Raw genomic sequence first — 16,675 nt, forward strand, 5'->3', positions numbered from 1 at the left:
AACATGTTAACAGCCGCGGGTGTATCGCGATTCCACCCGCGGCTGTTGCGGGCACATGTCAGCTGTAAGAATCAGCTGACATGTGCTCCGTTCAGTGAGGGCTCAGCGCAGCAGCCCTCACTGAACGAGCAGTACGCAAATATGCGTACTAATACGTCCCCGGTAATTAAGGGGTTAAAATCCGAAATGTTGGCCTATTGAAATAAATTAACTTTTTGATGATATACTAATTTTGTGAGAAGCACCTGTATATATGGAGATGGCGACTCTTTGTAAGCAACTGTACACACCTATTTTCTGTTCTGGAAGTGACAGTCAGTTTTTTGATATTTGTATACATAGGCTTTCTGGCTGGGCACTCCACCCCTGGGCCTCAGGTGTTTTTTTATTACAGCAGGATCTTACCTTCCCATACACATGCAGACTTTAGTCTCTAAGAGAGGATTCACATTAGGTTGTTTCCTGGTAACAGAAACACCTTATTGTGGCTACCAAGTACACATGAATTGGCCAATTTATGCACTAAGATTTCTCAGTTATTTCTATTTTCTAGTGCAGTAATGCTACTTTATTTGTTATCTAGATGCTCAAAATACATGAATTTCTTGAGGGGTGCAGTTAACAAAATGGGGTCACTTGTGTGGGGTTTCTGCTGTTTTGGCATATCAGGAGCTCTTCAAATGCATCCACAATCTATTCAAGCCAAAATTACGCTTCAAATTTGAAATGGTGCTCCTTCCCTTTTCAGCCTTTTCGTGTGCCTAAACAGTAGTTTCTGACCACATTAGGAGTATCATCATTATCAAGAGAAATTGCACAGCAAATTGTGTCCTCCATTTTCTCCATTTACTCTTGTGAAAATTAAACATTTGGGCCTAAAGTAACATTTTTTGTTAAAACAATTACATTTTTTATTTTCACGTCCCCATGTTATAAAAGTCTGTGAACAACCCGGGGGTTCAATGTGCTCACCACACCACTTGTTGAATTCCTTGAGGGATATAGTTTCCAAAATAAGGTCATTTGTGGGGGTTACTACTGTCTTGGCACATCTGGGGCTCGATAAATTCGACGTGTCTGCAATCTGTTCCAGCCAAAATTGAGCTCCAAAATTCAAATAGCGCTCCTTCCCTTCTGGGCCCTACCATGTGCCCAAACAGTAGTTTCTAACCCCATATGGGGTATTTCCATGCTCATGGGAAATTGCAAAACAAATTGTATGGTCTTGTGACCCTTGTGAAAATGAAAAAATTGGAACTAAATAACTTTTTTTTTACATTTTTGTAATTTTTAATTTATTATTTCCACTTTGTTTAAATTCCCTTGAAGCACCGGAAGAGTTAACAAACTTCCTTGAAGGGTGCAGTTTTTTAAAATGGGGTAACTTTTAGGTGTTTTTTGACATGTTTTTTGTCCCCTAAAAGTCACTTAAAAAGTTAAGTGTTCTCTAATAAAATTTGTTTTTGTAAATTTTGTTAGAAAAATTACTGCTAAACTTTTAACCCTTCTACATTTCTAACAGCATTATGACCATCTATTTTAAAGGCATAAAAATTCAGAGATCAAAAATTGCAAATTGTTCAAAATTTTCATCAAATTTCCAATTTTTTTCATGTCATCATAAATTTACCACTAATATGAAGTACAATGCGTCATGAATAAACAATTTCAGAATTAGGAGGATATGTTTAAGCGATCCATAGTTATTACCACATATAATGACACGTCAGAATTCAAAAATTTGGGCTGGTCAGAAAGGTGAAAACAGGCTTCGGCGCTAAGGGGTTAAAGATTAGAAATGGAACACAGGGATCTACACCAACATTCAATTTTTCTTGTAGTCACCGAACAGAAGCCTCCTGTATATACAGACTATGGTGTGAATTTATGTCTGATTGGCAGCTCTGCATGGCTCCCAAGCAGAGTAATATGTTATTGAGTTTTCCATTGTGTAATGCAAACGTCAATTTCACATTCACGGAGCAGTGCTTTTCTCATTAATGAAGTTATGAGTGAACTTTACTGTACCTTGTTCTAGCTTTATGTTGCAGCCATCTGGATGATATACCGGGTTTGCAATTCCGGTATCCTACAATATAAAACACAGTTAAAAACAAATCATAAATGTGTAACTGTGGGGCTTCTCTCCAAGTTTCCCTTTAAAGCACCATAGCTTTCGTACTCCTTACAGTTAATTAATTAATTACTGTTATTATTTCTGCTAAGTCATATTTATTTAACGAGTCAGTCAGGGATGACTTCACTTTTTTCCATATTTTATAGTGTCCTGCAGCGTAACAACTCTACCCAGGAGGAGAAAATCTTAAAATATCTGGCAAGGTACCTCTCAGAAATAATTATGCTTCCCTACAGCAGTCCACCATATTTAGTGGCTTTAACTTCCAGAGAATGTTCACACAGATTTTTTTTTTTATCTGGCCATGTTTTTCTTGTGCTTTTTTTGTTTTGTGCATTTTTTTCCACATTAATTCATTTAGTGGCCAGATTTGGAACTTTTTTCTTATGCAGAAATGCTTCAAGAACTGAAACAAAAAAAAAAAATCACAAGGCAAAAACAGCAACATTTGTACTAAAAGTGTGTTTTTTTTCACTGAAATGGATAAGATACTCACAGAATATATGAAGTGGATTTTGTAGTAAAATCCTCTTTGAGATTTATATCTGTTTGAACCTACCTTTGATCCTAGCATAGCTCTTTGGATTAGAAGATCATGAGGAATATTGCCTGAATGGCCAAAAGTTTGTCTATTATTGACTGCAGCACTGATGTCACATCGACGGTGCTGCAGTCAATCAATGAGCGTAGCGGTTCATGGCATCAACTTGGACAGAACCGATGAGCTCAGTAATTGGCTGAAGTGCTGTTGATGTGACATCAGCGTGTAGACAGTAACAAACACCCGGAGCAGTGGCATAGAGTCAGCGCTAGACCTGGTAAGGGTAAGTAAGGCGCAGCTGTAGGTAGGGGACATCAGTTTTCCCGAAACACAGAAAACCACATTAACCAAAACTGCTAATTAATAACACTGCTTAGTGTTTTGCCCAGAAAAGTTTCTAGTTAGTTGGCATATGTATAATGAACATGACCATGTTATTTCATTACAGATTTATGGAATGCAAATATGTTATCTTATTTCTTTAGGTTTATATTTAAAGTTCTTAAGCAAGATATCAAATAGAGCAGAAAAGAAGCTGATGTAGGGAATGCATAGAAGCAATTTACATAATAAGTGAGAGTAGTCACAGCCAGAAAAGTAAATGTCCTGTGGCAAATGCCATTATCTATGGAGAAAGCATGTTATCATTTGCCATAGCCTTAAATGGGTTGTCCAGAACTTATATACTGATGAGCTATCCTTAGTATAGATCATCAATGTCAGATCAGGTCTGACACATGGTACACCCAGTGATTAGCTTTCTGCAGCTCCTGCTGCAACCGGATTTGCACATTGTACCAACCTGGATCACCACAGCTCCAAACATTGTGTAGGGGCCTTCATCTCAGCTCCCATTCACTTTAATAAGCGCTGAACTGTACTACTCCCACCAATCTTATATTGATGATCCATCCTAGGTCATTAATATATTCATCCTGGACAACCCCTTTGAAAAAGAATCTGTCTCCAGATTTCACAAAACAAACTGCATGCATTATCACTTACGGTAGATTTCTTAGACCAGATGAGTTTAGGGTGTACTTACTTTAAAATTCCATGTCATGACGCATGTATTACTCTTTTTTGAAAGTGTATACTTAATCACCGCCCACCCGGCCTGACTGATATCTTCTCAGTGTACCTCCTATCTGCTGGTGACGAGATCTCACACTGCTCAGTACAAGCTGCAGCTGTCAGTCAGGCTCGCTGGACAGAAGCTGAATACACTTGGACTCATGAGCTATTTCACTCTCTTACTGAACTCATTTTAATGGATAAAATGTTAATTATATCTATCAGCATCATCCATGGATTTTCAAAGTAAATTCACCAACCAGGCTTTCTAGAGCTATTTGATTATGTATGGCATTTTCAATGCAAAAATCTAATGATGTATCCGCTTATAAAATATATCTTTCTGATGATACTGTCCTCGGTGTATAGTGTCTATATACATGCACAAGGAATAAGCTTACAACAACAGAGACGCTCATCTTCCTGCCTTGCTCCATGGCTTTTAATGCTTTCTCACTCCTCCTTATCTTTTCCTGTGTCAGCCCCACGATCCTTCTCATTGTTTCCTTAAAGATGTCCCTGTTGCCGTAGTAGATGGGGGAGTTATAAGACAGGATCTTCATGCCTGGGATTTCAAAACACTGAAAACAAGAGCGCAGACAAAGGGTCTATAATTCTTGGCAGTGGATCCTGGAGGCAGTTTTTTTTTTGTTTGGCTTAAGAAACTGGAAATTTATAGCTAAAATATGCCATTGTTTGAGAGATGTATTATTGGCAGCGGCATGCAGTATTCTTGTCGTGTGTGATTGTATTGCTCTAATTGTGGTTTGGATGGCGTCCATCTCCTTGTGTAGAAGAATATGTCACTGTATAATTTGGTTAAAGACCATGTGAATACAGAAAGATGACTACATCCAAATACAAGACTTCGGTAGGACTACATCCAAATACAAGACTTCAGTACTACTTTCTGTGTATTAGTTGATTCTTGATTAACTTGATTAGTCATTTCTAAAAACTGGACAAGTAGTAATTAGCCTAAAGTTCACTCCACGGTCATGCACGGTGTTAAGAGAGTGTTAGGACGTGTTCACACAACGTGTTTTGGTTTTTTTTGCAGAGATTTTTCAAAAATGCTGTAAGATTACAGCGTTTAAACCACATTTTCGGAAAACACTTTGAAGATACATTGTGTGAACACGGCCTTAGCTTCACCAAACTAATTATATTGATAGATAAAGTAGAAAAAAAAAACTAATTTGCACATCAACTTTGAATTTTCATATAAATAGTGCTGCAAATCTATAAAAGACTAGGAGATTCCCGGATTGTGCATCTCCACCTACCACCACCCTATGGACTTGACTGACGTCCATTCTCCTCTGCTGATCAAAGTGACGTAGCGGCGCTGAACAGACATCGAGCACCCAGAGATGACTTTCTTCCAAAGACAGTGCCACACCTGTCTACAGATTGTTTGTGGTACTGCAGCTCAACCACGTTTATCTAGGCGACAGTGCCAGACACAACCCATGGACAAGTCTAATGCTTTTTTCTGTAAGAAATGCAGCCATATACCACCCCTTTCAGACAGGAATCACATGTCTAGTATGTATAGCAGTTTTCGGTTTAGTGCTTTTATAATAATAATAATCTTTATTTTTATATAGCGCTAACATATTCCGCAGCGCTTTACAGACATTATCGTCGCTGTCCCCATCGGGGCTCACAATCTAGATTCCCTATCAATATGTCTTTTTTACCCAAAGCCAGGAGTTAATAAGAAAATACAATAAAGCAAAGATGAATATTTTTTTTCTCTACCCCTCTTACATTTGGCGCAAAGACTGTAGAAAAAAGCCTGCATGTATGAATGCATCCCTGCGGTACACAAAAGACAAATTCATCCAGAAAAAGTTTTCTATCATGCAGGAGATCAGTGGGTGCAGAGGAGTGACTGACTGACTGAAGGGTGATGACATGTTATTATGGTATTATATCTGGATTACGTATTTAAGATGTGTCACTAATTGATAAAAGACACAAAACACAACACTAAAATGAAGGAATGTGTGTTCTCTGTACTCTAAAGCCAAGTATTTAAGTATGTACCTTGTCGTTTTGTTCAATGGGCCGATAGATTTCTGTATTGATGGCTCTTCCCAGAACTGAACACTGTGCTCTGAAATGTTAGAATAAAATTGCAATAAGGTGAATAAACGGTAAAGAGAAAGATAAAGGAGCTTATAAAAGCAGCCGCAGGTGTATTGTGCTCCCATATTCTGTACTATATAAAATTATGCAATCAGCAAGAAAAAAAAGTGTCTAAATATATTTTTGTTATCTATTAATAGATTCAAAATCCTGTTTTGAGAAATTTCATAATATCTTTATAGGTGGCTAAGGCGCTGTTTTTCTGGTATATATCTCCAAACTCCTTGCTGCCCTTTTCCCCCACGATTATAATTAAAGGGAATGTGTCAGCAGGTTTTAGTAACCTAATCCCAGAGTAGCATAATGTAGGGGCAGAGACACTGATTCCAGTGATTTGTCACTTATTGGGCTGCTCATTGTACTTTTGATAAAATCACTGTTTTATCAGCAAGAGATTATCACTAGACGACTATTAAATCTGCTGTCATGTAGTTCTCCATATTCATGAGCTCTGTATAACCCCACCCCCACCACTGATTGGCAGCTTTCTACCTATGCACAGTGTACACAGAAAGCTGCCAATCAGCATTCAGAGATCTGATAGATCTGCAGAAGTTAAAACAATGATTTTATCAAAGCTGCAGCAAGAGGTCCACTGTTGAATCAGGGTTTCTGCCCCTACATCATGCTGTTCTTAGAGGTGGTAGTAAAAATCTGGTGACACATTTCCTTTAAATGTTCTGTATATGTAAATATCCTGTAGATTGCTATAGGGTCCGTGTCCTGAGACCCCTACTGACAGCTCAAAAGATTGTACATTCCGCTCCCGAATGTGTGCATGTACCAAGACTTTGTATTGAGCACATACACCACCATGTGTACACTCTTGTAGTAATGGGCACTTCTGCATGGTAATTTAAACATCCTGGAACTGGACCAATCTGCAAAATTTTTAAGATACTACAAAGTATAAAAGAAAGTTAGTTTAGTAAAACTATAAAGGTCCTTTTACATTGGGTTTATTCCCAAGTTCAGTGGCCCCGTCAAGACTTACATTCGAACTACCCTGTAAAAGGGGATTTGGATGTATACGCCAATGAGGCCATTGACTATAATGGTGCGTGCATCATTTTCAGCCTTATATGCCTACTGGAAACATACAGCTAGTCTGCAACGTTTTGGTGTCCACATCTAATAAGCCTATATGGCAGAAAATGATTCATGACAGAGCACACGGTGACTCCGCCTTCACCATTATAGTCAATGGTCCCATCGGCGTATATGTCGAAATCCCGTTCTGCTGGGGGATTCGGACATAAGCCCCAACATGGCCACTGAACATGAGAATAAACTCTGTCTGAAAGAGCCCTAAATGATAATATGTTGTCTGCCTGAAGCCCCCAGTAGGAGGATTTCAGGAGAGTTCTGCAATTAGATTTATTATAAAGTTCAACTAGAGCTGTATAAATCCATCTTCAGTATTATCCTTCCAGCGGTGGCTACAAATTTTTTAGCACCTACCTTTGCGTTCTGCAAATTACAGTCATCATAGAGAAAACTACACCGACAGCAAGGCCCATTTCCACATTGAGAATGACCACAGCCAGCCATGTGACCACCCAAACAGACTGGAAAACAAAATCAGGTAATGACATTCCCAATCTGTGTCATCCAGTATAGGAAATAAATGATTGTAATATATAATTTTTTTTTTTTTCAGAAAAAAATTTGAGTTGCTGTCTAAGAGCTCGCTCACATCGCATCAATTACATTGGACAAATGCTTTTTTATCGGAGAGCACTTGTTCCAATGTTATTTAGTGGGATATGCTGCGATTTCACTCTGAAACTAGATGCCACTCACCCATTTAAGTCTATGGAAAACATCAGACTGCACTCAGATGACATCTGACGCAGTCCAATTTCCGAGTACTGACAATGGAGAAGATGGAGAAATAATGTTTTCCATCTTCTCCAGTGTGCTACGATTCTCTCATCTGAGAGACTTGGCTCACATTATGCTGACACTGATGAAACTTGGATCAGAGTTTGGAGTGTCATAAACATAATCGGCCCAATTCTCTTGGATGAGAGAATCTACGGTCACGTGACCCTGGCCTCAGGCAATCAATCTGATGACAGCTCATATTTTTAGAGGCTTTTTTAAAAATAAAAGCTGCAGCCTCTTTATGGTTACGCTGTTCCATACATTGACTACGCTCCATATTTTGTAGCAGGTGTGTTCAATTCACTTCAACGAGACAAAGCTGCAATACTTAGCACAGGTCTTTCAGATATACGCCATTGTGGTGTACGAAGCAGTGTATGTAATGAAAAAGCTGCTGAGCTCAATATATCAGCACAGACCATTCAAACCTCTGATCATTGAGGCTCCATAGTGTCAAATTCCCACTGATCTAATATTCATGGCTCATCCTAAGGCTAGGGTCACACCACCGTATTTTCTCTCATCCAAGGTCATATATGCTAATCACACTCTGATCAGAGTTTGATAAAAGTGTGATTATAGTGCAATCTGATTTTCTCTGATGTGGAAAAAAATTCTCCATTTAGACCATAAAAATCAGACCACATTCGAATATCATCTGAGTGCAGTCTGATTTTTCTGACAGACCCATTGACTTGCATGGCCGAGTGCGATGATGCGATTTACAGATCCAAATCGAGCATGCTGCGAGATATCCTCGGGCACACTCCGAGGAAATGATTGGACATGTGCACAGCCCCATAGAATAACATTGGTCTGAGTGTGATCCGATGTTTTGTCAGATCTCACTTGAACTGAAAATACGGTCGTCTGCCCCCCGAGGTCTAAGGATAGGTCATACACATTAAAATCTTAAAAAAAATCCTTTAAAATTCTCTGGCTGCTCTGTTCACTCAGGGAATTATCTCTGCTCTTACCAGAAATGAATTTTTTTCAGCAATGTCTTAGGTTTTGTTAAAGGGGTTGTCTGTTTTAAGCAAAAGTCTGCAGTCACTCTATGTGACTGCGGACTTGTGAATCCTCACAGCGCACGCACTGTACTTTTGCATTGAGTGAGGCCATGTTCATGTAGTCAGAATGTGGCCCCAGGAGTATGTCATATACTTGCAGTCAGATGACTGCCTGCTCCCGGTGCTGGCACTGGAGAATCCTCACAGCGGCTGTTGCGCGATGTGACATAGCGTGACTGTGGACTTGTAGCTTAAGACTGGACAACCCCTTTAAGACACAGAATAACAGAGTTTTTCAAACCCCCATTACACATACAGTAGTGGAAAGAATCATCATGGATTTCAAGTCCTCAGATTTTTGTATTGTCACTCCGGTATCTAAGGGGTAACATTTCTCCTTGCGGAGAGTAACATGTTAAGCATGTCAAGCTGAGGAGACTTTTAAAGCCACTATGCTCCTCTGGGAAATATGCAAATTGTCTCTTCAGAGAGGAAGAGGACTAGAACTCTAGTGCCACCTACAAGAAGTAGCAATCCTAAAGGGTCACTATTGACTTTTAGGATTGCTACTGCTAGTAGGTGGTACTAGAGTTCTAGTCCTCTTCCTCTTTGAAGAGACAATTTGTATTGTCACTGTCACTCTATTTGTAATACAAGTAGTGATATCCTGTTGCCCAAAACCCAGCCTGAATGTTCTGTACTGTATAACTTGTGGAATACTCACAAAGTCAGTCTTACTGATTTTCCATAATTCTGGAAGCTCCTGGAATTGTAGGAACATTTGTCTGAGGCTCACAACATTTATACAGGCAAGTACCGCCTGGAAAAAAAAGAATAATAGAGGTTAGCAGTGCACCATATATTACAGTAATGTAGACATAGAGAAGACGATGAAATGGTCACGGTGTTTTTTAACTAACTTTACATAAATCCAACACTTGAGAGGATTTGATCAGGAGGAAAGCTTGAGTATTGTGGAATGACTAATTTTATGGGGACAGCATGGAAAATTCCCATTCATATTGTTGACCCCTTGGCAACAAATGTGCAACGCTTGCACTAATTTATAATGTCTGGGACAGAAGTAAACTTATTATGGGTGTGAGTGGATGCAATGAGTTATCCCCTATCTGGTTTCATAATAATTTCTCTGAATTCAATAAATTAGAGGATTTTCAAAGCTTGTTAGATAAGGGCATCTATACAATCAATAAGGTTCAGTCTGGGGGTACCATTAAAACCTTCAAACAACTTAAAGAGAAATTCAGTCTTAAGTTAATTATCTGAAGTTTAGACTTTCAGGCAATGTGAAAATAAGATTGACTCCTCTTTTAATTAATAATTATTCCTTTATTATGACAGTTATGGAAATAGGTACATCTAAAAGTCAGATTTCTAGCATATACCGCCTTCTTCTTAATTCACATTTGATGCAATTTCCAATACAAGCCAAACAAAAATGGGAGCAGGCTTTGGGATCTATCACAGATGGACAATAGAACTCGAAATTAATAACAAGGTTGTCCATTAGTGAGGCACAACACTTCTCACAAATTATTCTTATTCATAGGAAATCTAGGACAACTTGTTTTCTACATAAAATAGGAATCTGTACGATGCAAAGTGTCCTAGACGCAATATGAAAGAGGCTAATTTGATGCACACACTTTGGGAATGCTCGGGTTTGGGGATATACTGGAAAGGAATCCCGACCATCATTAAAGGGGTCTATAATATCGAGCTTGTAGCAGATCTCAAAATATGTATCTTCGGTAAATCCTCGCTGCTGGTACCTTATCCACAATTAAGATCCAAAAGATATGTAAAGATGTCTATGCGGTTTTAATCTCAACGCAAAAACAAACTTTTTCTTCAGGAGAACCGCAACAATCTTCAGTTCTCCTGAGGAAGAAGTTTGCTATCTTCGAAACGCGTTGAGATTAAAACCATCTAGAAATTTTTACATCGCTTTTTGATCTTTATTGTAAATATACCAACACAACAGCAGCGCAGATTTACCAACCTTTCTCTACTATTTGATTGCCACTTTGAAGTTTTCAACCTGTTGGTGTTGCCGCAGCTGAAATAATTGTCTCTTACACTCTTGTTGTGGATCAAACAACTTCACAAGGTAAGCAGTTACCGTATCCTTTTATCCTATACCATTTTATTGGATAAGACCCTATTGCGCTTGTATTGTGCTGTGCCGGCGTCCCTGCATGCTTCTCCCCTCCCCCAGCAGGGATGCCGACTCACTCACCACCATGGCCTCCGTCCCACACTTTGTCCTCCTCCGGCTGCTGGAGACACTTTAGAACGGCGTGCTGTCCCTTTAAGAAGGAGGGAGCGTGCGCACCGTCCTAAAGTGTCCCCAGCCAATGGCTGTTTGCATATCAGCAGTGCTCCCCAGCACCTGCCTGCCTGTATATCAGCCGTACCTGTCTGCATCTGCCATGCCAGTCTGTATACTTGCCGTACCTGCCTGCACCTGCCGTGCCAGTCTATATACTAGCCGTACCTGTCTGCACCTGCCGTGCCAGTCTGTATACTAGTTGTACTTGCCTGTACCAGCCGTGCTAGTCTGTATACCAGACTTATCTGCCTGCAGCAGCCGTGCTAGTCGGTATACCAGCCGTACTTGCCTGCATCAGCTGTGCCAGTCTGTATACCAGCCGTACCTGCCGGCATCAGCCGTGCCAGTCTGTATACCAGCCGTACCTGTCCACACCTGCCATGTCTCCCAGTATTTCTGTCGTGCCTGCCTGTAATTATCAAGTCCATCTAGTCTTGGCCGTTACATCTACCTGCCCCTTTGGGGATCAGCTGGCGTGCGTCCGAGGACTGTCCATCTGGAGCCAAGAGTAATCCAACCATCAGGGGCTCTAGCGGAGAGTCAGATGTTGCCTAGTCACACCCCCCCCAGGCTCTCCAGGGATCCTGGCACAGTGGTTCCTGCACTCCCGTTATATATTGTCTTCTCTGCCTTTCTAAAATATGAATCTTGGGATTGTTAGAAGATAAAATAGAATTTGATCCTACTCAGATAGTTTCTCATATATTATCTCAGGCTAGGAAACATATTGCATCTAGGTGGATTCAATTTACACCCCCGTCAGTGGTCGAATTTAAAAAATGGCTAAATGGTATTATTAAAATGGAAAAAAAGATATATAAAATATAATGCTCTTTATAAATTTCAGAGGATATGGGGTCCGTGGCTTGACACCCCTGGTGTACCATCCAGTGTATTGTTATTTGAGAGAACTTTTGATATATTTGAAAATGTTAGTCCTAGTAGTCCTAGCTTTAATGTGTTTGTATCTTTACACTAAAGTCTTTACCATTGTGCTGTCTTTATCATCCATATATCTATATACAGTTATATGTGGGTACTACTAGATTGGATATGCAAATGTGTATTAAGGTTTGGAAGAATGGACTAATAGACTGCTGAACACAGCTGCTGGTGACTATGAAGAACTGGACTAAACTCTCATATTGAAAAATATATTTAAATCCCTTTATACGTTATTGGGTATGGGGTGCTGAGATTCATTTTGTTTAATATTTGTTATGTAAATTGAAAATGACTTAAACCTAAAATATAAATTATCGGATTGAAAAAAACAGCCTTTACTAATATAAATCAATAGAACAAGCAAATCTAACAAACTGTAATAAGTATTATAAGAGAAATCTGCTTCTTTCTCCACTTATGAGCCTCTTCTTATGCTCCTCCCTGCTCCTGAACACACCATTCACTCTGAAATACAGCTAAAATCAATGTTTTCCAAGATCTCTCTCAGTCATTCCATTTCTTGATTTCTTACCTTTGGTAAGTAGTTGAAGAGTGGACCAACCCACATCAAAACAACAAGCACCACACTGCTAGTGAAGAACCCTGAAAGCTAAAAATATATTTATTTATTTATAATTATCCACATGATTATTGGAATTTTTTGTTGTGCAAAAAAATACATTTAGTTCCATTATTTTTTAAATAGTTTCGCATGATTCAGTTTTATGGCCAGGGGTCTTGAAAATCTGACCTGTTATGATCACCTGATCATCGTGGCGGCTTCCACCTAAAAGGAGTTGTGTGTAATAAGACTCATTTTTTAGAGGAATACATGTGGCCACCATCTCTCATGAAATGACATTAAATTGCATTATTTGCATATTCTTTATACTGTACATTAGCAGTCTTTAGAATCGACCATTAATGCTTTATTGGTAGGGATATAATCCTTAGGGGTACATTTCCAATTTATCAGAATAATAATGAGACTACATTACTTTCAGCAATAGCTGAGGTCCAGTAAATGGTTATTCAGGCTCAGCAGTCATCCCGAGCTTAGACCATCAATTTACAGTGAAGAGCCTTTTTGAGATTATCACCCAAAATTGCATTGAATAAACAAGGAAAAATGGCAATATATAGTATATGATAGATACAGCTATAAAAGCTGTCACTGCAAATTTGATCTGGATACAGGGATGATCTTTTGGAGAAGCTTTCTTTGTATATTACCGGAAAACCTCCTTCATTGTTATTTTTACAAGTTTTGGTGGAGTCTGCTAGGACAAAGTAACTTCATTTGGATGGATTTCTAAGTCTGTACAATGTCTTTCGGGCTGTAGTCTAACTTCAGTTTTCCTCATTTAACCCCTTCATGACCGGAGCATTTTCCATTTTCTTTTTTTTGCTCCCCTTCTTCCCAGAGCAATAACCTTTTTATTTTTCGGTCAATATGGCCATGTGGGGCTTATTCTTTGAGGGACAAGTTGTACTTTTGAAATTCATCACTGGTTTTACCATATCGTGTTCTGGAAAACGGGAAAAAAATTCCAAGTGCTGTGAAATTGCAAAAAAAATGCAATTCCACAATTTTTTTTTTTGTTTGTTTCTTTTACCACGTTCACTGAGTGCTAAAACTGACCTGCCATTATTATTCTCCAGGTCATTACGAATTCGTAGACATCAAACATGTATAGGTTCTTTTTTATTTAAGTGGTAAAAAAAAATCCAAAGTTTAGTAGATAAAAAAGAAATGGCGCCATTTTCCGAGACCCGTAGCGTCTCCATTTTTCTGGATCTGGGGCCATGTGAGGGCTTATTTTTTGCGTGTTGAGCTGACGTGTTTATTGATACCATTTTGGGATAACTCCAATGTTTTTATCGCCCGTTATTGCATTTTATTTCAATGTTGCGACAACCAAAAAAACTTAATTCTGGCATTTACAATTTTTTTCTCGTTACGCCGTTTACCGATCGGATTAATTCTTTTTTTATATTGATAGATCAGGCGACTCTGAACGCGGTGATACCAAATATGTGTGCGTGTTTTTTTTTATTATTATTTTATTTTAAATGGGGCAAAAGGGGGGGGTTAAACTTTTATATATTTTTTTTATCATATTTTTAAAAATATTTTTTATCCACTTCCTGCATGATTCAATAGTCTCCATAGGAGACTAGAAGCTGCAGTTATCTGATCGGCTCTGCTACACAGAGGCGATGAGCAGATCGCCTCTGTGTAGCAGAAATGCTCATGTGCTATGAGCGCCGACCACTTGGTGGCGCTCATAGCAAGCGAGACATGACAACCACAGGGGTCTGCTGCAGACCCCTGGTTGTCATGCCCACACATCGGTGACCCGCGATCACGTGACGGGGTCACCGACGGGTGGGGCTAATGCTGCGCTTCTAGCCCGGCAATGTTAATCGCCGCTGTCAGACATTGACAGCGGCATTTAACTGGTTAACAGCTGCAGGTGGATCGCGATTCCACTCACGGCTGTTGTGGGCACATGTCAGCTATAGGAATCAGTTCAGTGCGGGCTCAGTGCCGGAGCCCCCGCTGAACCGAGGGTGATGGCCTGGGGCGTAGTAATACGTCCCAGGCCACTAAGGGATTAAAATCACAGGTTTAAATCCATTAAAGAGTAACCATCGTTTTACTTTTTATTTCATAAATCAATAGTGCACATGAAAATAAGCAACTTTGTAATATATCTTAGCAGAGAAATCTGCTTCTTTCTCGGTCAGGTCTCATCATCATTCATTTTCAAAATTCTCAATTTATAGGTAAAATCTGTATTCAGTGAAGACAGATCTCTACATTACTTAAATAGGAGATGACAGCTGCTACTGATTAGATTTCTCTCAGGGGCAGACATATCATTAGTGCAGCCGCACAGGGGCCCACAAGGTAAGGGCTCCCATTTCCACCTCCAAAGTATGTGGAATTGTGCATTAGAATGACCTATTGGACTGTAAAGGGCCCGTATATGTTTCTTGCACAGGGGCCCCTTTCTGTTTGTGTCCACCAGTTATTTCTTCTCTGATATATATTATATAACATATATATATATATATATATATATATATATATATATATATATATATACAGTATATCTATAATATAATCGTAGAAGCGTGTCTCTGTCCGAAGCCTCGATAGACTGCGAATGCGTGACGCGCAGTCTGGCTCCAGACAGAAGCAGGCATCCAGCCGTTACAGGTAAGAGGTGCATGGCGCCGGAGATCGCGCGGTATGCGTAGACACTGAACGCTTACCGCGGATCTCCGGCGCCATACTTACATACTTACCTGACCGGGAGGAGCGTTGCCTCGGCGCCTCTCTTCGCTGGAGACCGGGGGGGCGGAGTGAAGGCGTCGGACCGGCGCGTGAACATTGCACTATCCGGCGCCATTTTACTGAAGACACATTTACAGTGTGTCTTCAGCAAAATGGCGCCGGACAGCGCGGTGCTCCGGCGCCGCACTCCTCCCCGGGCCTCCGGCAGAAGAGGACGCAGCAGCGCTGGAGTACAGAGAAGAAAGGTGAGCATAACTGTTTATTTTTTTTGCATGTGTGTACAGTGTGAAAGGGATGAGGGGGCCACACATACCAGGATTGGGGTGAGGGGTACCACACATACTGGGATTGGGGGTGAGGGGTACCACACATAACAGGATTGTGGGGTGAGGGGTACCACGTATACCAGGATTGGGGGTGGGGGGTACCACGCATACCGGGATTGGGGGTGAGGGGTACCACGCATACCGGGATTGGGGATGAGGGGTGCCATGCATACCGGGATTGGGGATAAGGGGTGCCACGCATACCGGGATTGGGGATGAGGGGTGCCACGCATACCGGGATTGGGGATGAGGGGTGCCACGCATACCGGGATTGGGGATGAGGGGTGCCACGCATACCGGGATTGGGGATGAGGGTGTGCCATGCATACCAGGATTGGAGGTGAGGGGTGCCACGCATACCGGGATTGGGGATGAGGGGTGCCATGCATACCGGGATTGGGAATGAGGGGTGCCACGCATACCGGGATTGGGGATGAGGGGTGCCACGCATACCGGGATTGGGGATGAGGGATGGAGTGCAATGCATACTGGGATGAGGAATGGGGTACCATGCATACCAGGATGAGGGATACCATACACACCAGGATAGGGATGAGGGGGCCACACATAACAGGATTGTGGGGTGAGGGGTACCACACATACCAGGATTGGGGGTGAGGGGTACCACACATACCAGGATTAGGAGTGAGGGGTACCACACATACCAGGATTAGGAGTGAGGGGTACCACGCATACCAGGATTGGGGGGTGAGGGGTACCACACATACCAGGATAGGGGTGAGGGGTGCCACGCATAATGGGATTGGGGGTGAGGGGTGCCACGCATACCGGAATTGGGGGTGAGGGGTGCCACGCTTACCGGGATTGGGGCTGAGGGGTACCACGCTTACCGGGAATGGGGGGGAGGGTTGCCATGCCTACAAGGATTGGGGATGAGGGGTGCCACGCACTCCGGGATTGGGGGGGTGAGGGGTGCCACGCAT

At 41.0% G+C, this 16,675-nt stretch overlaps 1 protein-coding gene across 2 annotated transcripts in view; it reads right to left on the minus strand.

Annotated features, from left to right (window-relative positions):
• The window catches only part of LOC141250856 (solute carrier family 26 member 10-like), an 81,008-nt gene that overhangs the window by 18,360 nt on the left and 45,973 nt on the right, over positions 1–16,675 (minus strand). For both annotated transcript variants that reach the window (XM_073670130.1, XM_073670124.1), the window contains exons 9-14: positions 12,634–12,711; positions 9,528–9,623; positions 7,368–7,474; positions 5,805–5,874; positions 4,154–4,333; positions 2,029–2,089 (exon numbers count right to left, since the gene is read on the minus strand). In XM_073670130.1, the coding sequence (XP_073526231.1) occupies positions 2,029–2,089; positions 4,154–4,333; positions 5,805–5,874; positions 7,368–7,474; positions 9,528–9,623; positions 12,634–12,711 (592 nt within the window). The remainder of the gene's footprint in view (positions 1–2,028; positions 2,090–4,153; positions 4,334–5,804; positions 5,875–7,367; positions 7,475–9,527; positions 9,624–12,633; positions 12,712–16,675) is intronic.

The sequence above is a fragment of the Phyllobates terribilis genome, unplaced genomic scaffold (assembly GCF_046119375.1).
Source record: "Phyllobates terribilis strain yellow unplaced genomic scaffold, ASM4611937v1 Scaffold_2__4_contigs__length_985480577, whole genome shotgun sequence".
In the NCBI taxonomy this organism is placed as follows: domain Eukaryota; kingdom Metazoa; phylum Chordata; class Amphibia; order Anura; family Dendrobatidae; genus Phyllobates; species Phyllobates terribilis.